The sequence below is a fragment of the Antedon bifida genome, chromosome 1 (assembly GCF_963402885.1).
Source record: "Antedon bifida chromosome 1, ecAntBifi1.1, whole genome shotgun sequence".
In the NCBI taxonomy this organism is placed as follows: Eukaryota; Metazoa; Echinodermata; class Crinoidea; order Comatulida; family Antedonidae; genus Antedon; species Antedon bifida.
In genome coordinates this window covers 29,184,319-29,208,394 of record NC_136226.1, presented here as the reverse complement: position 1 = coordinate 29,208,394, position 24,076 = coordinate 29,184,319, and the positions used below count along the sequence as shown (strand labels likewise).

General features: G+C 32.2%; 2 protein-coding genes across 4 annotated transcripts; one reads left to right on the top strand and one right to left on the bottom strand.

Moving 5' to 3' along the window:
- Positions 1–783: 783 nt before the first annotated feature.
- On the bottom strand, positions 784–20,392 carry LOC144848202 (uncharacterized). Of its 3 annotated transcripts, XM_078704917.1 has the most exons (20): positions 20,210–20,391; positions 17,859–18,047; positions 17,126–17,173; positions 14,158–14,272; positions 13,776–13,890; positions 13,139–13,261; positions 12,482–12,674; positions 10,666–10,739; positions 10,330–10,387; positions 9,723–9,830; positions 8,492–8,541; positions 8,207–8,335; positions 7,357–7,465; positions 6,908–6,934; positions 5,241–5,444; positions 4,782–4,960; positions 4,439–4,570; positions 4,153–4,251; positions 3,704–3,829; positions 785–2,683 (listed from the first exon to the last, which is right to left on the bottom strand). In XM_078704917.1, exons 1-20 carry the CDS (start codon positions 20,256–20,258, stop codon positions 2,636–2,638), a joined length of 2,175 nt encoding a protein of 724 aa, XP_078561043.1. In that variant the 5' UTR covers positions 20,259–20,391; the 3' UTR covers positions 785–2,635. The 3 variants fall into 3 exon arrangements, with proteins under 3 accessions (XP_078561057.1, XP_078561043.1, XP_078561050.1); XM_078704931.1 differs by lacking the exon at positions 3,704–3,829 and having other exon boundaries at positions 784–2,683; positions 20,210–20,392; XM_078704924.1 differs by lacking the exon at positions 17,126–17,173 and having other exon boundaries at positions 786–2,683.
- Positions 20,393–20,549: 157 nt separating this feature from the next.
- Positions 20,550–23,277, top strand: LOC144848537 (glucose-6-phosphatase 3-like). Its single transcript, XM_078705336.1, has 4 exons — positions 20,550–20,845; positions 21,186–21,295; positions 21,469–21,738; positions 22,186–23,277. Exons 1-4 carry the CDS (start codon positions 20,628–20,630, stop codon positions 22,665–22,667), a joined length of 1,080 nt encoding a protein of 359 aa, XP_078561462.1. The 5' UTR covers positions 20,550–20,627; the 3' UTR covers positions 22,668–23,277.
- The last annotated feature ends 799 nt before the right edge of the window (positions 23,278–24,076 follow it).

The following is a 24,076-nucleotide window of genomic DNA, read 5'->3' as shown; positions in this document are numbered from 1 at the left end:
TTTCGAAAAAATTCTTGTACTATAGTACAGAGAAATTTTCGGAAAATGGCCAAATTTCGACCTTTTATTTGTTGACATAACTAGGTACTATGGCTCTATAAGATGATGATAAAACAATATATGAGCACATATAGCAATATTATCGCATAATTTTTGAATTTTAAAAAGTGGATATTTTGGCCATTTTTCGAAAAAATCCCTGTATTATAGTACAGGGAAATTTTCGGAAAATGGCAAAATTTCGACCTTTTATTTTTTGACATAACTAGTTACTATGGCTCTATAAAATGATGATAACATAATATATACGCATATATGGCAATATTATCGCATAATTATTGAATTTTATAAAGTGGATATTTTGGCCATTTTTCGAAAAAATCCTGTACTATAGTACAGGGAAATTTTCGGAAAATGGCCAAATTTCGACCTTTTATTTTTTGACATAACTAGGTACTATGGCTCTATAAGATGATGATAACATAATATATATGCATATATGGCAATATTATCGCATAATTATTGAATTTTAAAATTGCGTCAATTAAAAAGTGGATATTTTGTCTATTTTTCGAAAAAGAACAGGGACATTTTTAAAAAATGGCCAAATTTCGAACCTTTCATTCTTTGACATAACTAGTTACTATGGATGATAATACAATATAGTGGATATTTTGGTAATTTTCCGAAAAAATCCCTGTACTATATAGTACAAAAATGGCCAGATGTTGACCCCTTTATTCAACTGGTTAATGTGGCTCTATAAGAGTCGACATTTTAATTAATTTTCACAAGAAAAGTATGAAATATATTCTTTATTTTCATGGCACATACGTGACGGTGATTAACATACTGTACATGTGTTTGATTTAGACTAATCATCTCATGATAAGGTGTTGAGGGATGCGTCAAGACTATTTATTTTGGCTACTAATACTGGAACGGTGTATGCTTTTATTACCATGGACCTATACATTGTATTGTATTTATTAAATTTTATAGCTGGGTCCATGTTTTTACAAGGAAGACTGACAATTAAAAATAGAGTAACTTACAGTACCTAATAATGGGGAATACAATAATAGTTCATTCTTATATAGCACATATAAGCAAGCTCTCAATGCACTGGACATTAATATCCTGGACATTAATATCCCGGTCATTTTTTGGAAACTTGTATGGAACATACTCCCATAATAATGCAGCTAGTAATCAGCGCAAAGTTGTGTATTGATCTAAACGGGTACCCATTTTTTACACCTGGGTGGAGAGAGGCAAATGTAAGTAAAGTGTCTTGCCTAAGGATACAAGCAATGCGGCGAGAGTTGGATTCGAACCACAATCTTTAATCCAACGTTCAACCTACTGCGCCACAAGCAAAATGTTTTTACATTATACAAGTCATTTGATCTAATATAGGAAAAGATAATCTAAAGGGTTTGGCTTTTAAATATCTCTAGAAACAACAGTTAATATTTATTTGTATTTATGAATGAACTTAATATAAATACTTATTTTAAAAAGTATAAAATGATTTGATAACAATAGCTGATTGACTATAATATACCCGTGCTTAGAGTGTTACAAATACATTTTCCTTGTATGTTCTAAAGCTCTGTCTACACTACCAAACTTGTTTGACAAAAAAAGTGTGATGTGTCCAAATATGGTAGTGAAATACCCAAATATGGTAGTGATAGGACATCATTGTGTCCATATATGGGCACATCAAATTTTTGTTGTCACATAAAGTTTGATAGTGTAGACAGAGCTTAAAGGTTGACCCTTTTTTCTTGTTTTTGCTTCTATACGCCTCCCAAACCTACCCCAATATAGTAATATATTTACATTAGGTAACTGTAAGTGATCATACTAAAGAAACCCTGCATATACATATACAATAAAACTGGCAACAGACAATACATAAACTATACACACTAAATATAAAAATTGCTCCCGATATAATTGCTACTAGTGGATACGGCACCAACATAAATTAAATCATATAAAATGTTGTTAGGATGTTTATAAGTTGCTTATAATCTGTCAAAATAATATAAAACAAGTGTAAACGGTAGAATAAATTACAAAAATGTTTTGGTCGTCTAAATAGCATAACTAAAAAATAATATAAAATATTGCATCTTCATATGAAATAATACACTGTAATTCCTTAATATTTCTTCCTGAATAATGGGAGAATCTACAGTAATAATGCAGGGGACATTTACAACAAAATGTGTGCATAATTTGAACCCTATGTACTGGATTAATTTTTCCATAAAGATTTGCTTTACAGTATTAAGGAAAAATTACAAAATAACAATGATTATATCATGATCTTTATATAAATTTTTGTTACACAGATAAAAATGGTGGACTTATTTCTAAGTGTTTTATATCATATTATTGCGCTTTATACAGTAGCTATCAAAGCACAGTGAACTAGTCTGAGGCAACTTAAACTTAAAATATTTGTACAAAAAAGCACATTAAAATAAAGGAAAAAAAATGTATTGATAGTCCTTTGAATATTTATTGAAATATTTACAAATTTAAACTTATATATAAAGGTAATTACAATCAAGATGGATGACTAGATGTTTGATATCTTCTTTACTGGTTATCATCATTTCTATTGTAGGCTGTAAGTTGCCCACGGAGCACGTACAGGAACTGCTCGCTGAAAAAAAACAAAAAAACAGACTATTATTCTTTACTTCAATTTACGACTGCTAGTAGTTGCCATTAATAAAGGTATTTATTATTATTTATATACACTATCAAACTTTGTGATGTGATGTGCCCATATATGGACACGATGATGTCATATCATTACCATATTTGGGCACGTCAAACAAGTTTGATAGTGTAGACAGAGCTTTAGTAAGGAAGCCAGCAGTGCAGTGCCTACCAGATCAACCCTCTGGCAGATGTTCCCATACTTTTTTTGAATAGTGTTTCAATGGATCAATGGCTTTACATCCCATCCAAAGGTAGTATATAAATATACACATATTTGTTTTCTCTCCAGTATTCAGGCCCGGCTTTATATTTCAGTTTGTTGACTCTTAGTGAGTTGGTTAATAATCTCAATAATAATTTCTTTTAATAGTTTCTTACAGAACAGGCCAGCTCTTTCAATCAATCAATCAAAATCAATTTATTCCATAAAACTATAATGATATGTACAAATATGTAATCAAAATAAGCAAAGCTTATAAAGCTTAAACATACCTACAAATATTGAATAATAAAGAATTGTGTTATGAAGAATTATATCATTATAGAATTATGTTAATAAAGTAGTAGGTTATGCATTATATTAAAGAATTGATGTTAATTGAGCTTGGTTCCAATATGGACGAAATGCAATGACATAGACGCAAGTTTGGAGGAGCTATCGTCTTGTGATTGGTTTAAATTGCTTGTGGTGCGCTTACGTTCTTGCGGTGCACTTATGTTCTTGCATTACATCCAAGTGGAAACCAGTGGCCGTATTCACCATTCACAATTAGGCTAAGGGAAACACTTACCCTTCAAAATATAAAAATCTCCTATCTAAGTGAATACAATTTAAGGGAAATACTTTTAAGTATTTTGTGACTGGTGAATATGGCCAATATCTTATTATAGAAGAATTGTTAATTTTCCTAAAGCAGAATTATGTTACTTTGTTAGTATACTAATGTTTCTTTATTACCTGCGGTAGATTTTGTTCAGAGTATCGATTGAAACGATTCTCAAGGGCTGTGGTTCGAGCCCAGGGTTTCTTGACCTGAATGGTAGCATGGGGTTGCTTCCAAGGAGCTTGGTATTGCCTATCACCCTACAGAAGCACATGTAATGCAAATGTAACTATTTCATGCAAATTGATAGATTAATGCAGATGTAAGAAAGAATTCTAAAAGCTGTTAGCAAATGAACTAGCAAGCATTAAAAGAATGAATCTATAGTGGAAAATAAGATTACTTTGGTGATGTTACGAAGGAAGATTGAAATTACTCAATCTTCTCTGGGTTTAAATAATAACAGCAGATACAAATACATGTCAAAACTGATTGTACAAATGGAGCTTATAATTATTTGAAATGGGAGAAAATACTACATATTAGACCAGTCCAGGTCGACTGTCTACAGGAACATGCTTACCTGATAATCTCGTTCCATGTCAAGAGATAAACGGTTGTTTGTGGCCTTAGGTGCACCGTTGCCTGGTTTACCCCAAACACGTTCAAAGTTGGCATGATGCTAAAAAAAAACAAACAAGATAACGTTAAAATCTGTTTTTCAGTGGCGGATTTAGTGGCCGCACACTCTGCACGCCCCCTTCTTTACTTCAAAGCTGGATCTGTCCCTACCTTTTGGATTCCTTTGTGTTTCATTGTGTGTGTCTTGCTGACACAGACATGACTGACAAACATTAGGCCTACTTTACCTGAGCTGACAAATCCCTTGAAAACTGTTTTTCTACAGCCTTGTTTAACTGCCTTTCCATGGCTTGCCGTTCAAGATCGCTGCTGTATATGGTCACCTGTGATGGCCTAGCAGGACGACGAATGTCCATTCTCTACGAAAACACAATGAGCAAATTATGAAATATTAAGAATTTAATAATATAACTGACTTCTAGTATGTTGTGTGACTAAACACATGCCATCCTGTTTTGGGACTCCAGTTTGTTAAATTCCAAATAATGGCCAAATTTATTCCACCCATAAATCTTTACATTTGTATAAACAATTTCTGGAGTAGTTATCAAATTGATTAAAGTTACTTACTTGTTTAGTGACATCTGAAGCCCCTTTGTGTTGTTTTGGAAGCAGTGCACCAGTGATAGGGTCTTTCTTTGGGTACCCAACCTCTTTTTCTCTGATCCATGGTCCGACCTCATTACCTGCTCGTTTCATTTCATCTTCTAAGCTTTTTCTTAATTGTTGCTGCTCACTTATTCCATTTTCTTTTAAATTGAAACATACAGATTATTTAATTAAATTGAAAAATACTACAATAAATCCATTTATCTGGTATTTTTATTTTTGGACTGTTTCTGCTGCAAACAAAATTGTCCTCCTTATCTACAATAACAAATCTACTTCTTATGTGAAAAATAAAAACTTTGTCTAGAAATAATAAATTCATCTGGTTTCTAGAGATAATTTTCTAAAAACAAATCTACTTTTGAAATTCAGAAACATTTTTGTCATTTGCAGTTGCACAAGAAATAAAAAAACACTTACGGAGTTCAGAAAGATATTCCTGTTTTGCTCTCAACTCTTCAAATTTGGGCTTTTCGTATCCAAATTTATCTGTCATCATTTTTCCACTTATTATAGTAGCCTTTTTACCCTTCTCATCCTTTAGAGGAGCACCACCTCCAGGTTTCCCCCAAGGGTCAAAGCCTCCTGCTACTTTTGTCCGATCACTTTCTTTAAGAATTGGTTCTGTGAAATAGACATAGTAAAATTTTTTATTTATACTAGTTGACTTTTTCAGTCAAAGACTGGTCTCCCAGAGGGCCCAGTTGTGATCAGTGGCTGTACTAGTACACCGGGGTAACCCTTACTCGTCTCGAAAGATGTACTAGGTTCTTTAAAGTGCACATGAGCTAGATGTGTACACTGGAACTACGGTTTTTAGTCCTTATCCGAGAAGACTCGTTCTACCACCAGAACAATGGAGCGAGTGAGCCTCGAACCCTTGCCAATGTTATGGCTACGTAATCACTGTCTTAACCACTCGGCCACTCACTCACTAAACAACAAATTGTAATAACCTACTGTTTTTATTTATGTTAGTGGAAGATCCAACATTTATAAATAAGTTTCATTTGTACACATTATTTGTATGGATTCTATGAAAGCATGAAGTGAGTGCATGATGTTAAACCACAACAAATTAATGGATAAAAAAAATAATGTTTTGAATTAGATTTAAAAAAACTTTAAAAATGTTGGTTAGTAAAAAGATGTAAAACACTTTTAATACTGTATACTATACTATTACTACTATAATACTATAGTGTAATATAAAATAACTAAACTATGAGAAAGAGTTAACTCCACATAAAACGCCTTGCAAATGTTTACTTTCAAGAATCTTTTAGTAGTTTCAAGTTTTTAATGAATTGATATTGGGAGAGTTGACTGCAGTACAATGAAAAAACAAGTGTAATCAATGGTTTCATTAAAGGGTCAGGTAGTCAATATAGTTGACCCAAAGGTCAATGGCTGACATAATAATGTTATTTTACATTCAAACAACCAGTATGCAACAATATTATTCCATTCCGGCTCAGCTACAGTGATTAAGTTCACTTAGGTTGACCCTGGTCTCCCCAATTTCAGTTATTTTTGTTATGTATATATTGAAATAGACCGAATAAATAATGAAATGAAATGAATTCCATTTTTTAAATTTGTTAACAGAAGCAGGTCCTACTGTAAGAGAAAAACATTTTGTGTCTATCTGTATTCATTAGAAACCATTCACAAAAGTTGGGAAATACATGCAAATTTGTTACTAAGAAACCAGTAATATATTTTGTAATTGAGAGTTATAAGACTGATGTACCTCAAGTGAGCATTTAGTGCATCATAATATTGACATGCGCAACCAGTGATAATTTGGTATATATGGTAGGGATATTCCCAAATATGGTAGTGATATGACATCATCATGTCCATATATGGGCACATCACATTTGTTTGTCACATAAAGTTTGATAGTGTAGACAGAGCTTTAGTGTGTCAGTCATAGTAGATACCACAGCAACAATGAAAGTGATAATAAAGTGTGAGGATGGTATGAGACTATACTACAGTAGTAGAAAGTTCATTATATCAATGATAGAAATCACATAAATATGAAGTAGTGCCCTGATGTGCAAATTATAAGAAATTGATACCTGATTGGCCAACAGCTTTACGAAAACCTTCAGAAAAAAATATAATGATTTACATTTAAATAACTAAGAATATTCTAGACTGAGTATAATATAATTACCAAAAGTTTTCTGTTCTCCCTTTTCTGCTTTTTTTTTTACTGGACTGCACCATATTAGTGTCAATGATTCAAATACATAAAATATGTTTATACTCTGTGTGTGTGTATTAGCATAGCTATAATATCTCTATGTATAAAGTGTATAAGCTAAAATATGAAAGGAATCATTTTCATTGTTCAGTTTTCTTCTACCACATATTAATTTGGAATCTTAAGGAACCTCGTGAAATATCACTTTCTTCCCGCCAACAGCGCTTTTCCATTCTCCTTGCGCAACACAGAATTGGTGTGAGGTATTGGTGAAAAACAGAAATTTTAAATTCAATTAAATTAATACTATAAAATATTTACCACCAGTTCTGTCATGGTCTAAAGTTACAGAAAACTTTGTTCTTTTTTCACCTCTTTCATCGACGTTGACGCCACCACCTCCAAACGACTTTGTTTCTAATGCACCACCCTATACAAACATGAATCAATGTGAACAAGTTATTCTCTACAACTCTACACCAGTTTACAAACAAGAAATACCTGTGATAAGATAAACTGTGACATGTTTTTGAATCTACCTAATAATCAACAAATAGTAATTTCAGTCCCAAAGTATTCTAACTTTTAAGGCTATTTGGTTAAAATTATATTTATGAGTTGTGCAAAACATCTTAAAGCTCTGTCTTCACTATCAAACTTTATGTGACAAAAAAATGTGATGTGCCCATATATGGACATGATGATGTCATATCACTGCCATATTTGGGTATATCACTATCATATTTGGGCACATCACACTTTTTGTTGTCAAACTAGTTTGATAGTGTAGACAGAGCTTAAGGTACAAAAATTGCATGGCAGTAAAATTACTAGACGCAAAATAAGGAAGACAATGCAAAATGCAACACACTAGTAGTTTGTGATTATGTTGTTGAGTTGCGTCCGATCAAATAATAGTTTATAAGTTATATTATAGTAAACAAATATTTACTGGGCTGAGGGGCATGGTTAAAAATATAGCATGTTTGGATTCGATTGTATTGAAGAAGATAGTGGAAACAGACATGCACAGTTCGGTTTATAGTTCGAGAGCATGGAAATAACTACTGTGTATAGACCGGCAATTAACCAATCAGATGCTATGAATTGAGAGCTGCCGGTAAATAATTAATTGTATAGTTCCGTTGTGAGGTTAATCAATGCCACTCACTGTAGCCGAGGGGTCAATGAAATCTTTAACCCCTAATTCGTTTCCCCAAGTGTGGCGCATTAAACGCCCTTTCTCATCACGTTTTGGAGCTCCACTGCCTTTACCCCAAGGATCATATGGTTTTTCTTTCTGAAAAAAAAAATAGATAAAAAATCTTTAGAAACAGCAGAAAGGTAAAATTCATCCAACATACAAATATAGTTCAAAACAAGATTTAAATGGATGCTGATGAAAAAAAAAATGTAATCAATTATTTATCAATTCAAGTTCAAAAGCTAAACTTACCTCGAAAAGTGGACGATGCTTATTAACAGGTGTTGAATCAACTTCTGTGTCTGAAAATAAATTTCACATAATTCAAAAATTGTAATAACAATGAAATTAACATAATATTACAAAAATAAAAGTCAAATATACTAATTTCTAAAATATTCAAAAAAGAGCTCTAAAGCTCTGCCCAAATCAGGCCACATATAGTAGTGATATGACATCATAATGTCCATATATGGGCACATCACATTATTTTGTCACATAAAGTTTGATAGTGTGGACAGAGCTTTAAATGTACATAAAATTAATAAACTATATGCCACAGCCATTTAACACAACTATATTTAAATCTAAAACCACTAGCCAGGTGATTCGGGACAATATATAACACATTTAAACTCCAAAAACAACCAAGACGCGGCTAAAAATAGGCAACTATGCAAATATTTGTGTAAAGAAATTTGGCTTATTTGTTTTGTATTCAAAATTCCACTTCATTTGAAATTAAACTTCCATTATTTACATTATCAAATTTAGTATTGTTCAAATTGGATTGATTTAATTTTGAGCAGTTGGGGGTAGTTGCTAGTCAAATTCCGTTGATAAACCGCCTCATAAAAAACAATTTGCAGGTGGCTGTAGAATTATTATTGACAACAGAACAGATGCAGATGATACAATTTAACTGTCGTCATGGATACCGTGTAAGCTTAGTTGTTGTAGAAACCTAAACAAATACCAGAAACTCAAAATTCTCTCTCTCTATTTTTGACTGAAATTAAACATGCTAACTGATATTCTTGTATTTTATACTCGTAAATTTAAAATAATTAATCAAATCTTAATCAACTGCTAAATTTATTTTGACACATTAGTTCTGGAGAAATATTATGGCTCAATAATCTTTCATCAACAGATTTAAATCACATACGCAAACGCATTAACTCAATGTCAACAGCTCATACATATGTGCCAGCCTAGTATACAAACTAGTTTGGAAAAAAAAGTGTGATGTGCCCAAATATGGTAGTGATATGCTTAAATATGGTAGTGATATGACATCATCATGATATCCATATATGAGCACATCACATTTTTTGATAGTGTAGACAGAGCTTTACAATATGGAAAGTCTTGTTAATTTAGTTATTTTGAAAGGTAAATTTTTTAATGTTTTGCCGATTATCGCCATAGTCTACATTATTTCCCATGACCTTTAATAATAAAAACTGTACATTTTACTTACCATTACGATTTGACATTACTACATTTTTCCGCTGATGCCGTTCTTCAGTATCTCTCATTTCCTTTTGATCATTAATCAATGTTATGTTATGACGAGTTTGAAGTTTGCCTTTAAAAATAGAACTTGAAATTAATGAAAATCAATTTTATGCATTTACTACAAAAAATAGAACCAACATTTATGATTCCGCACATTTCAATAAACTCCTGAGGATGATCAAATCATATTGATCGAAACATTGAGAAACTCAACAGTTTTTTTTCAGAACAAATATACTACATGACATGCAAAGCTCTGTCTACACTATCAAACTAGTTTGACAAAAAAGTGTGATGTGATGTGCCCAAATATGGTAGTGATACAGTATTCCCCAATATGGTAGTGATATCATCATCATGTCCATATATGGGCACATCACATTTTTTTTTCACATAAAGTTTGATAGTGTAGACAAGGCTTAATACTACTTGTAGCCTGAAAATCATGTAGGACAGATATAACATTTTCTTTAATATTCCAAAAGTTTTTTTTTAATGAATTATTCTAATTTTTTGTTGGTCACTTGATCGTAAAGACACAAAAGTGGGCTTTGAACTTTGACCTGTACCTGAATTTGTCTTGATTGGGGCTCCACCTCCAGGCATCCCAAAAGGATCATGTTTCCACTGAAATAAAATAAACATTTTTCACAATATATTAAATTATATATTTTTACTGTATACATTTATTCAACAATTTAAATTTCAGGTAAAATAATTGTTATCTTTTCCAAAATAAAATGATTTATTAATAATTTAGTAATAAAGTATTTTTAGATGCATAACAATGGTTCACCCCAACCTCTATCATCTCCATAGCAACAATTACAGTTTACAAAAAGCATACTTCAGAACTGAGTTTATACAATGATTGAGTAGTCTAATTGTTGCTATGACAATCTTACCGTTTCTTTCTCCTCTTGTTTATCTTGGTAACGCTCTATTTCCCTCTGAGTTTTCTTCTCAAGTGCCATATTTCCTGAAAATGAATACAATTTATCATAGTTAATGAGTAAAATATTTTTCTTGTAAAATGAACATTTATGTACATTAGAACCAAAGACAAAACTTTAAATTTTGACCACATTTTGTTTATTGTTAATTTTAAATAATATTTATATATTTATCTCTGGAAAATAAATTTAAATTTTATATACTATCTGACGAATAACATGAATCTGAAATCTTAGTCTGAAATAGTTCTCAGAGAGCTACTGTACATTCACACACGGAAGACGGACCATTATCTTGCTTTATATAATTCTCCATTATTTACCCTATGAAACATACTATTAAGCTCTGTCAACACTATCAAACTAGTTTTGAAAAAAAAGTGTGATGTGCCCAAATATGGTAGTGATATGCCAAAATATGGTAGTGATATGCCAAAATATGGTAGTGATATGACATCATCATGTCCATATACAGTATGGGTAAATCACATCTTTGTTGTCACATAAAGTTGGATAGTGTAGACAGAGCTTTATTTACATCCCATTAGAATTGTTTGCAGCTGTCTAACATGACTTCAATGTGTTTGAATATTAATCAAAATAAACATCTGAAGATGAATTGTATTCATGATTTAAGAAATGAAATTAAATGTCACATTATTTTATGACCATCTTTAATAGCTTTCATTTTATAGTTATTCTTTTGTTTTCATTGTTAAATAAATATACTGTATATTGTAATACAGTATATCATGTGTGCCAAGCTATTCTATAAAACTGCCATTTGCTTAAAATAAATAAAACAGCATTCTATTTTGTATTGTTAAATAAACATACACTGTATATTGTATTATATTCTGTGCGCCAAGCAATTCTTTGGTTTAAATAAATAAAGCAGTACTCTTTTTTTCATTGTTAAATAAATATACCATATATTGTAATATATTCTGTATGCTAAGCTATTCCATAAAACTGCCATTTGCTTTAAATAAATAAAACAGCATTGTTTTGTTTTTATACCGTATATTGTAATATATCCTATGCTTTTAAGTTATTCCATTATTAAAACTGTCAACAGTGTTATTTGCTTTAAATAAATACACAGTATTCATTTTTTTTTTAATTTTTAAATAAATATATCCTGTGCACTAAGCTATTCCATTATTAAAACTAACTGTCGTTTGCTTTAAATAAATAAAGCAATATTCTTTTTTAATTAAAAAAATACCTTTTTTATATATTGTTATATATTGTGTATGCTAAGCTATTCCATAAAACTGTCATTTGCTTTAAATACATAAAACAGTATACTTTTTTTCATTGTTAAATAAGTATACACTGTATATTGTATTATATTCTGTGAGCTAAGCTATTCCATAAAACTGTCATTTGCTTTAAATACATAAAACAGTATTCTTTTTTTTAATGTTAAATAAATATACCGTATATTCTATTATAATCCTGTGTGCTAAGCTATTCCATAAAACGAACTTCAGTTAATTAATTTAGGAATACAATAGACTCACTACAGCCATGTACATTGTCAAGACTTATTAATAATTATTAATAAGTGCACCTGATTAATTTTAAACAATATTTTGATTGTCATCGTTAAACATGGGAGTTGTTCTTGAAGCAATATTAATACTTTGATCAGCTGCATATTATTTTGAATTCTAAAGATTCTTTTCCTGTTTCCATTTTTAAATTAAACAATTACGTGTGAATCAATAATTAGTAGATTCATTAAAAAAGAAAATAAACCTACCTAGCTCTTCGGCATATGATTGTCCGTCCTTACAGGGCACTGCGTATCGCGCATGATTGTTAACGGTTTCCTTCATACCTTTAAGATCACAGAATCTAATATCGTTATTGGCCCGAATACTAGTGATAGGATTACCGGAACTTGTGCGTAACGGTGCCCCGTGTCCTGGCTTTCCAAACGTAAGAAACTTCTCCTGATAAAAAACATCAATAAATTGTTTAACATCACAATCTGAAGTTATCAATTGAATTATTTGATTTGACCATATTATTATAAGGGATCAGTCGAAATAATTTTTCTACATTTTTTCACTTTAATAATGTATGATTTTAATTTGTTTATGTGACAAAAAAATGTGATGTGTCCAAATATCGTAGTGATATGACATCATCATGTCCATATATGGGCACGTCACATTTTTTTGTCACATAAAGTTTGATAGTGTAGAATATTATGGCTGAATTTTGATTTTTTTTTATACAAATATTTTTGCTTCACATACAGCTGCAATTTTTCTAAGCACACAACTCGTTCTTTCCTTTATTACACACTAGCAAACACTGGTATAACATTTTATACTTCCATGCTAGCTAAGATAAAACACCCCAGGGTGTTTTTGAAATGTAAATTAAAACCCAAACTGAATTATAAGCTTACCACTGATTTCCCATTGTGTAGTACTGTTGCATCAACAGCTTTAGTTCTAATATTCTGATCTGGCTTTGGCGCTCCACCGCCAGGTTTCCCCCATGGTTTGTAATCTATTAGCATCTGTAAGTCCTGAAAGTAAAAAAGTATATTTGATATTGAACAGATTGAGGCAAAATTGCCAAAACTTAATTTAAACTTAGTCAATTTATTATTTAATTCTTTGTGTACTGCTTAAAAAATGTTATTGCAAATATGCAACGAAAACTAATAGGACTTTCCAATTTTTCACTTCACTATGGGATTTATATATAATGCGACATTTATATAGCGCTATTTCATGAAGATCAGAGCGCTGTGGACTTAGATGTTACACCTTTTCAACAACATTCTTCTCCCCCAAGGGTCCCATAATATCACGGGCAGCCAACTACGGTGCCATTACGTCTGTCCATGACAGTGGCTCAGTGTGTGAACTAGTACACTGGGGTAACCCCCTACTCATCTTGAAAGATGTACTAGGTTCTTTAAAGTGCACACACTCACCATTCATATAGTTGTATCCTCCATTTGTCCTTAACATTTTATTTAAGGAACAAGTTAGGTTTTTTATATTTGATCTATTAATTAGTATTAATTTACATACTCTTTTTTTCTCCTCTCTAGCAGTCAGTTGCTTTTCCATCTGAACTGTTTTATTTCTTGCTATATCTTCCATTGCATCTTTCAATTGTGCCTCTCTTTTCCTGTTCTCTGCTGACCTGAAAATTATCCAATGTTTTAAAATTTACTAAATTTTGTAGAATATTTCCAAAGTAATGATATCATAATCAGACAAATATTTGTGTAAAATATTGTTATTGTTACTGAAAAAATGACAATGGCTGGATCTACAAAATTAAATAAGCAAAAAGCTATAAATCAAAACGATACAGTAAAACAGCCAAAAAAATTTGCAGAGCTTTCGGGAAACAATAGCTCTTCATCAGTGCAAGTTAACATCATCGTTAAATATATATAATTCTTACGTGACGCCTTCCTTGTAGAACAAGGTCTTCAAAGGGACTGGTTCGACCCTACTCGGTGCCAATCTATTAGAACCATATTCAAGAGTGTTGTCTGGCACTGGGTCAGTTACACGTCCTGTAAAATAATTAATATCAAATCATTCCACCAAACAATAAAACATGTTGAAAATAAGAACATTAAAAAAATTGAAACTGTGAAATGGTTAAATTATAGGAAAAATAATAAAATTGTTGAATATACTGTATGGCACATTAAATAAATTAAAATTATAATACGAAAGATAGTGTTCAAGTGGAATGTTTTGTCTTTGTACTGTAATATTGACCAGAGAATGAGATTGATTCTTTGGTATACAGTATGTAAATTTGTATGGTAGAAACACACAAGAGTCCCAAAAACCAGTAAATTTCATTTCATAACATTTTACATCTTTCGACATTACTCGGTCCAAAATTTGTTTCCATTTTTTTAGGCAGTAAACTCCAAGAACCTTTAATTAGTTTGTGACAAGATCATAAAATACTGTAACCATTTACAGTAAACATAATTTAATTTCAACATAAAATAGGCAGTAAAAATGAATAAATCATTACAAAAGAATCCCTATACAAACAAAAAATTATGGTGTTGAGGGAGATGGGAATGGCATGCAAATGGTGATACAAAACGGTAGCTTCAAAACAGAACCCTGAATTATTAGTAAAAACAATGGGTTAGGTGAATAAGCAAAGATCAATTGTTAATAAATATAACACATTGTAAGTACTGTATCCTCGCCATTTGATTTTTCCATCTAACTCAACAGTTTAAATGAAATGAAGATTAATAAAATCAGAATTTAAATAGTCCATTTTGCAGTTTTAATAAAGTTATTCACTTATAAAAAGAAACGGTTAATTTTAAACCACAAACCATTGCCTGATGACAGACAATTTAAGTATTTTTTGCTTTAAATTACATTTTTGTTCAGGTAAATACATTTTTTTTCGATCCCGTTTTTGGTGTGAATAACTATTACGTGACATTAAAATGGCATATGAAACAAAAAATTTGAACACAATTGTTTGGGAAAATATATCTTTAAATCAATCTTTCAACTAATGAAAATATTCTCGAAATCAACTCGAATCAAATCATTTATAGTTGAAGAAATCTGATTATTATAATACATTTTTGTTACTTTCTTATAAAATACTGTAAGAGTGATTGATGATAAACTGTATTTACTATTCATTATTGTCATTCATAATCAATAAATGTGATATCGAAAGGTGTTAGTAGGTGTATTTCGATACATAATCTTTAACTGTGTAACTGTTACTAATTGCATTGTCTCCAATCAATCGTTTTTTCTAAGTTGTTTATCAACACCATGGAAGCAATCAATATTCTGGACAAATGTCAAATCTTTTTCTGATCAAATTTAGACATAATTGTGAAATTTAGTTAGTGTTGACATAGAGATTCCTTTATGAGGTTAGTGATTACATAAAACATCAACTATTTATGCATGAAAATCAGAATAGAAATGGAAAACAGCAACAATTTGTTTCTTTTGTAAATTGGTGACAATTTTATTTTGTACAGTTTCAGGGAGTTGTAACTTCCTAGTCTTTTTTTTAAAAGTATGTTGATCTTTATGACAAGTTCTTTTTTTTATCCAGTAATTTTATACAATGTAATAACATGAATAAATTTTAATTGAAATTGAATTAAATACTGGTGGTCCCAAATATACAGTATTATAATCATAAGTAATACAGTTACATTTTTTAAATATTTTTTTTTACTAAATGTAATTTTGTTTTTTCATTGTAAATGTTATGTGTTCATTCAATTCAATTTAAGTTAACATTTATTTCTTTTAAAACAAAATAACAATAAAAAAAGAACATTTCTTTTAATTTACAAATATTTTATGAAATTAAAACAGACTGGAAAAGAAAGAAGTGTCTTAAAAAAATTCCGGGTAATATATTTCTTGAGTTTTGAAAGTGGCAGAGTTTGTGCAGAGAAATAATAAAAACAAACTTTAACAAACCATTTGTAAGTTACAATTTTTATACCTTTTCTATTTTGATTTAAAAATAAATCAAATTTCAGGCCTTGAGTGCCCGAGAAAATCTATTCCTAACTCGGTAACCTGTTATACTATCTAGTTTCTGTTTATATACATCTAGAAAAAATAGATAAATTCCTTTCTTTCTACCTCATGCTGGCAGAGTAATGGCAAGGAATTTCAATGCAATATAGGATTCTTGCAATAATATTGTGTAGTGACTAAAGTGTTAGGTTCAAATCTTATGGATGCAGTTAATAAATGATGAATTTACAGTGCAATGAAAATAAACATATTGAAATGGATTAGTAATGCATGTCTGATCCGGCCTCATTTCAGCCACAAGTTGAACGTATAAATGCACAACTTTAAAGCTCTGTCTATACACTATTCATTCATTCATCAGTGGAAAATTACTTCCATTTATTGTCATTTGCATATAAAATATACATAGTCTAGTCTATAGACTAGTCAAACTAGTTTGACAAAAAAAAAAGTGTGATGTGACCCAATACGGTAGCGATATACCCTAATATGGTATTGGTAGCGATATGACATCATCATGTCCATATATGGGCACATCACATTTTTTTGCCACATAAAGTTTGATAGTGTAGACAGAGCTTTACTCATCATCATCAATGAGTACATGGGTTAGAAGACAGACGTCTGTCCTCACTATCGTCTTCACTCACCATTGCCTAGCTAGGGATCGGTATTTTGGGGTGAAATGGTAGCTGAAAATTAAATGAATAGCGGCCAATATGCACTGTAACCAACATCGATCAAGGCATAATATTTACTTTGCATGCTCAGTGAAAAGGTAACATTTGAAAATGAGTAATTGTGGGAGTCATGTTAGAAATAAACAACAAACAGTTAATTAAAGGTGATTAACAAATCATTACCAGGAACATTTTCATGTTTTGTGTTTGTATTCACATCAGGTGGCATACCTACAAGTAAAAATATTGATTGATAGCATATACCTACCAACGTGTGGACAGGGCGACATACAAAGTAACCAAATATAAAGTTTGTTAAAGAAGCATTGTCAAAAATAGCAGAAGAAGAAAAGTTATATTTAAATCTGACAATATACTGTATACGATTTGCAATTTGAACTGAAATAGAATACTTTGTGTTCAATTAAAATTTCTACATTTCAAGATATATCTCGATCTTTGAGGAGAAAGGACTATTGTCGGTTTATCCAGGTAAGCTAGCACTCATAGCCTACCAATACCATTGTTGGTTTGTGTAGTTTTGTAGCTAAATTTAATAAAACCAGTATACATTACAGATAATAAATGTCTTTTAAATGTAATAATTTTGAATATAAGGTGGGATCAGTACTGTACAATATAGTTTAGTTTTTTGTGTTGAAATTGCAAGCATACACTACTGGGTGAGATGTTTGTGAATTCATCTAATACAGTAAGTAATATAATTGCACAAATATTGCAAATTGTGCATACGGTATGTTCTAAGTACATTATTACTGAACTAAAAGGATATGCTATTTCACTGTATACCCAATTTGTTCTACAGTATTTCTGAGGGATTTTGGAAGTTTTCTTATTTTTAAACAGAGCAAAGTTATAAAATGTGAGGCTTCTCTTAATATCAAAGTTTCCATACCCTTGACAAAGTGTTGTTTCTTCCTGAAGCTTCGATTCAGAAAGTCATCATCCTCTGGTGGTGGGCCTAGCAATGGCTTGGTAGCTTCACTGAAGTTATGAGCTGGAAATCCTTTGAAACGATGTTCATCTCTGAAAGGAATTTGATGATTTTGGCCCAGCATTAGAACTGACACATCCATTGGTGTATCTACAAAAGAACATAGTATTATAAAAGAGAATTTTTTGTTGTTGATCGAATAGATCAAAATTATTGAACTTACAACAACTTTTGATCTACTGTATTGGTTGGATCAACAAAAAAGAAAAAAAATAATATACACAATAATATAGGATCCAAATGAAATTATTTTAAGAAGTATTGTCAATGTCATACAGAATTATCTACACTAAACATTATTTCTATTTCTTATTAATATCATATCTTTCTTCGACATTGAACAAAAAAAATGTACTTAAATTTAAATCGATGCAAATGAAAAATTTACTCCACTGAAACACATTCCTTGTGTTCTTATTTTGCTTCAAAGAGGTTAAACCGATGGAGTGATATTGTTTAACATCCTTAGTACAGATGGTTTCAAGGTATAAATGTAGGACTAATTTCATATTGTTTAAAACAATTATTATTATTCCCTATGTTGGTTCATTAATATTTTTTATAGAAATTGTATTTTTTCTTTAAAAAATTGACGAGGGGTAAATAATCATTAGAAAATAATTAAATAAACATTTCTTATAGGTTTGGGTTTATTGCAACATGATTGGCCAAATCTTTGCATATTGTCAAAGACAAAATAATTGGTTAACTTTCAACAAAAACACATTCTGACAGACTGGTGACTTTCAGTTGACTATTTTTTGCTTTGCATTACAATTTTTAGGTAAAACATTTTTTTCTCTAACCCAAATAATGAATAACGTTTTATACTTATATTAATTATTATACTACTACAGTATAGCTAGGCAGGCCTTATGTCATATATGTGGCATTAAAATGGCATTAATAATATATACGATATTATTATTTTTTTAAAAAAATTCAGGGGGGACAATATAAATAATATGCCTAGGGTCCTATATCTTTAATGTCAGGCCCGTAACCAGGGGGGGATCGGGGGATCGTACGATCCCCCCCGCTGAACAGCGAGTTCCGCTTGGCCTCCCACTTTTTTTTTGCTGGGCATACTAACACAACACGACGATTGTTCACTACAGGCCTAGTCAAGCATTAATAAATTTAATTAATATATATATATATATTTTAACTAAAATATAAAAACCTAACACTAAAATTTACAAGATAAGTTCTATTTGATAACTGCTGAACATCGTGGTTCTGGAGCTAGCGAGCTGTACACAGAGCATAGTTGTTTGCTTGACATAACAGGGTATTCCCCTACACAGGTCTCCGCGTGCGTGTGACGTGCCCAGCCAGCTGCTTGATAGAGAAAGCATGCAGCTCACACGCAAGTGCAAGATGCAACGGTTGAGTGAATTCAGAGATCATCTTAATTCCATGGTTTTTTACCTAAACACCACATGATGGTGAATATGCCTGTTAAAGTCTCAATGATACGATCTCTAATGTACCATGTTGTTGCTAGGAGGCTTGAAAGGAGGAGGGATCTAGCCTAATTTCGGTCGGCAAGAGAATGCCGTCCTCTGACAATATAAGGTCGGCAATTGAAATTTGTGGGCTGGTAATTACACCAACTTATAGTTCATAAACAAAAGAGAATAGCCGGAAATGCGATTTGCGGCCATAGGCCTATAGAGAAAAAAAAATCGAGGGTATGGTTCCAGTGGCGGATCTAGCGGGGGCGTATGGGGCGTAAAGTACAGGCAAGTTGTTAGCTTGCATTTGGTACCCTAGGTAAGTATCAGCTGCATGTTCCACATGTCGTAATTTGCGAGCTTTAGAGTGTTTGGTAAATGACATTATGAGATGTTTGTAAATCGTTTTAAACGACTTACAATGCGCTAGAACGTCAAAATTTCCAGGGGCCGTCGGCCCCTGGACCCCAGCCAATGTTTGCTCGCTTCGCTCGCAAAGCTACGCCACCCCTATTTCAATATCCTGGATCCGCCCCTGGGTTCCACTAAAGAACTTAACGATCCACCCCGCCGTCAAACCTGGTTACGGCCCTGAATGTTATTATAAAATGACTGGCAACCCAGGCTCACGCTGTGATTGAATACCAACACGCACCTGACAGGATTAACTTTACTCCATCCATGCTAAACACACACAGTCACAGAGTGTGAACAACAACAAAGCACAACACAGCCACAAAGGCACATTCAACTTAACTTAATTTTACAACAAGGGAAATAAACCAAAATACAAACCATCATGTGCCAGTTTCAGAGGGGCTCGAACTGAATCGAGCGTTTTCATAGTCAACACTTTCCTTCTGCCAACGTACTCATTAGATGGAAAACCAGAGAGCACACACTCTTTACAGATAAGCACTTTCTCACGTCTGTCGATGTGTGTGTGCTGAGCAAACAAGAACTAACCACAAAGTAAACGTTGCTAGGCAGCATTACTAGTTTTTAGGATAGCGCCACCAATAATAATTTTACTTTTTGTTAGACTTCACAATCCAGCAGAGCAGCTAATGAGTCTAAAGTCGCGCAAAATGTGCTAGCTTTCGATCTCTCGCGTTGGTGGTGGTGACGTGGAAATCTGTTTCCGTCTTCCCAGACTGGGATACTTTCCAGTGCAGTGTTTAGGCCTAGCATATTTTGAGTGTTTCGATACATTATGGATGACTTGTGTTCATATGAAATCGACGTAATATGCAATTTACAAAGCACTATGGCGAAGCATGATACAGCGATGCTGTATATTTCGCATTTAAGTGACCCTCCGAGCTCGTTTTTGTTTTATTTTCCGATCGTGTTTTCGCTGAATCAGGTCGTAGGCCTGAAAGTTCTCTGGGCCGCTGTAATTTCTGAATGGATGAATGCTATTCTAAAGTTGTAAGACACTGTCGTGTAGTTAGATTCAGTTAGGCCTAGTCAACTATAGGAACATAATTGCCATAATAATTTAATATCCCACCTCACTCATTGTGAAGTAAGTTCTTACAAAGTGAAGTGGTTTTATTTTTTAATTTTCACCAGGCCAAGAGGCCTTTTTTTTTACCAAGACAGGTGGTTTCAAAGGGAATTATGCAAATGACTACCATGAACTTATAGCAAGATTTATTTATTAAGAAAGCCAATATAATAATATAGATCTTAAGATATTAAATTATCATATTTATTGACTTATTATTGTACTTATATGTTTTTAATAATAATTATTATTTATTCAAAGGTGTCTTTTCGGCCAACGTCCATACTGGTGGGTCCAGGAAACAGATGTATATTCAGATGGAGAGCGCCCTCATCTAAAAATATATGAGCAAACTTGTGAAACTGGACCAGGTATACAACAGATATTTGAATAATTATATAACATGCAAACAAATTAAAATGAAAAAAATAATATACATTACAGGCACTGATAAGAGAAAATCTAAACTGCCCATTAATTTATAAATGGTAGACTAATAAATATTGCATAAATTTTAGCTCAGATCTGTATTTATATTTTGTAGGTAGTCCATCAGGCCACTGCATGGTAACGATTGCTGTCTGGTTTATCATGATGGCGGCCTTAGCTGCAGATCTGGAGAAAACTGTTACAGCTCAACAGTCGGTGGCGCCAAAACCGGCAAACTTGAAGGAAGAACGCGAAGCAGACAAGAAGATTATAAGTCCAGCTATACCATGGGGATTGTTAGCTGCTGTGGGTTTCACTGTCTCTCTTTCAAGGGTTTTCATAGCAACGCACTTCCCTCATCAGACTATCATCGGCCTTGTCGTTGGTATGTTTAGTTACTGCTGCAATTTTAATATTGTTAAAAAAGAAATGAATTTTGTTTTGTTTTTATATATTTAGGCAAATTGCCAAGGATAACCATAAGCAAATTCATTAACTATCCTTCTTAAGAGGTGGCAATAGCGAAGAGTTCAAACATATACACAAGATGCTCTACATAAACAAAGTCTTATTACAAGTCTTTGGGAGTGGAGTGGAGTTGTAATTTGTAAAAAATCCTGACATAGGATATGATAGGACTTGGACCCGGGACACTTGGATTGGTAGCCAAGCATCATAACCACCAAGCCACAACTCTACTAAACCTCCACTAAAACTTGCAACATTATAATGATGCTCAAAGATACTAATGAAACATATATACAATATTTGTGTCTATTTTTAAATTTAATCAAAAATCTAACCAGAACCCAAAATATTTCTTTTATTTTAGGAGTGATTATTGGTATTGCCATAAACAAAATCGATGTGACAAAGTTTGACCTCAAGACTTACACAATGGTCACTGTCTTCATCGGTGGTTCAGTTGTAGGCCAGTGTGTATTGATGGAGCAGCTTGGGTACGATCCAACATGGTCTATTAAACTAGCTGTCAAATGGTGCCCAAAACCAGAATGGGTGCACCTCGACACAACCGCTTTCTTTGCCATCTCGCGTGATCTTGGTTCGTTATTTTTTGTGGGATTGACGCAATCTTTACTACGACCAAAAGAAACGCTCTCATCCCCTGGAAAATTCTTAGCTTTGGTTTTGTCGGTGTTTGTTTGTCAATTAATAGAAATGGTCCCGCTGGATGTTGAAGACTCTACGTTGTTTTGTTGTTTGGGAGCTCTGAAATATGGCGCTATTGCTTCATGCGTTATCATAATTAATTCAATCTTAGTGAAGCTGTTTATGAAAGATAAAAAGGATTAAAAAATACAAATACAGTAAAACCCATATTAAGGGGGACACCTTAGGGAACCCATAAAGTGTCTCCTGAATAAAGGTGTCTTGTGAATAAGGGTTGGCCCTAGTGTAACCTATGATCGTATCATAGTAATCAATCACACAGTCTTGAAATTCAGCTATTAATACACTTTATTGGGTTGTTCCAACTTAACACAATCTAAAACAGGAGTCTCTCCATCCTCAAACCCACAAGGTCTTGCCCTGAACGCCCTTTATAGATTGACGTTCACTTATAGTGTTAAACTAGTGTTTTAACATATTTCCCCTTTACTCGTTTGTTTCTCAAGTGTTCATTAACACTCTAAATAAGGGTATCCCAAAGTATGGGATCTACAAAATGCATGCAGTAGTTGTATTGATTGTGTTTTAATTACTTAAACCTCACAAACCTGAAATCAAGGTAATTGGCAAGGAGTTTAAAAGCTGTTTAAAACAAAGCAATTAAATATAATCCTGAGCATGTAATCAGTACTAAATCATTGTTAATACCGTATTGCCTACCATTCTAACAAAGTACAACTAAACCAGTTTGCAATTATTATGCCAAATTTAATTTTTTATAATAAAATAGAAGAATTCTATTTTTTGTTTTGCATTTTTATGTATGGTCAGAACTCGTCAATTATATAAAAAATATACATTGCATACGCTGCAGTATTTGTAAAAAAATGATTTATATTATAGGCAAATTACACATGAATACAAAGAACAAAGACAATAAAAAAAAGCAAACTACACTCAAAATTTGTCACAATGGTTGGGTTCAACGTTGCACAGAACACAAATATCCACTAACACTAAGCATGGCCACACTTAGAACCCAAGTGTGGGGTGGGATATACAAACAAACAAACCATTTAGGCAAAAAAATTGCAGACTATTGAGTGAATACAGTTATTAATAGAATCATCTAAATCTCCGCCAAAACTTCCAAAATAAAGAAAAAAGAAATACATTTGATTTACCTGAAATACTTGAATACGATCAGAATTTTCTTCAACATTGGTTAAAAATGTGTTTTCCGGAAACTTCATTTTTTTAGTTTTGTGGTAGTTACAGTATTATCTATTGAGGAAGAAAAAAAAAGATGATATGCTTGAACGGTTATGCCCCGCCCACCACTCACTTGTCAAATCAAATAATAAACATTTATTTCCTTTAAAAGCAGAAAAGATAGAAGCAAAAACAATAACAATGAAACATAATAAGGTTTAAAAAAAGAAAATGTAGTGTACAAATAAAAAATTTCAGCATCATAAAAGAAAGCCAAAATTTATATTTCGAAATATTTCTGTATAAGAAATAATAGAAAGCAAAAGAAGATGGCAACCTCAAAAAGGCAAGCCTGAGTGGTCACGACAATATGAAAGATA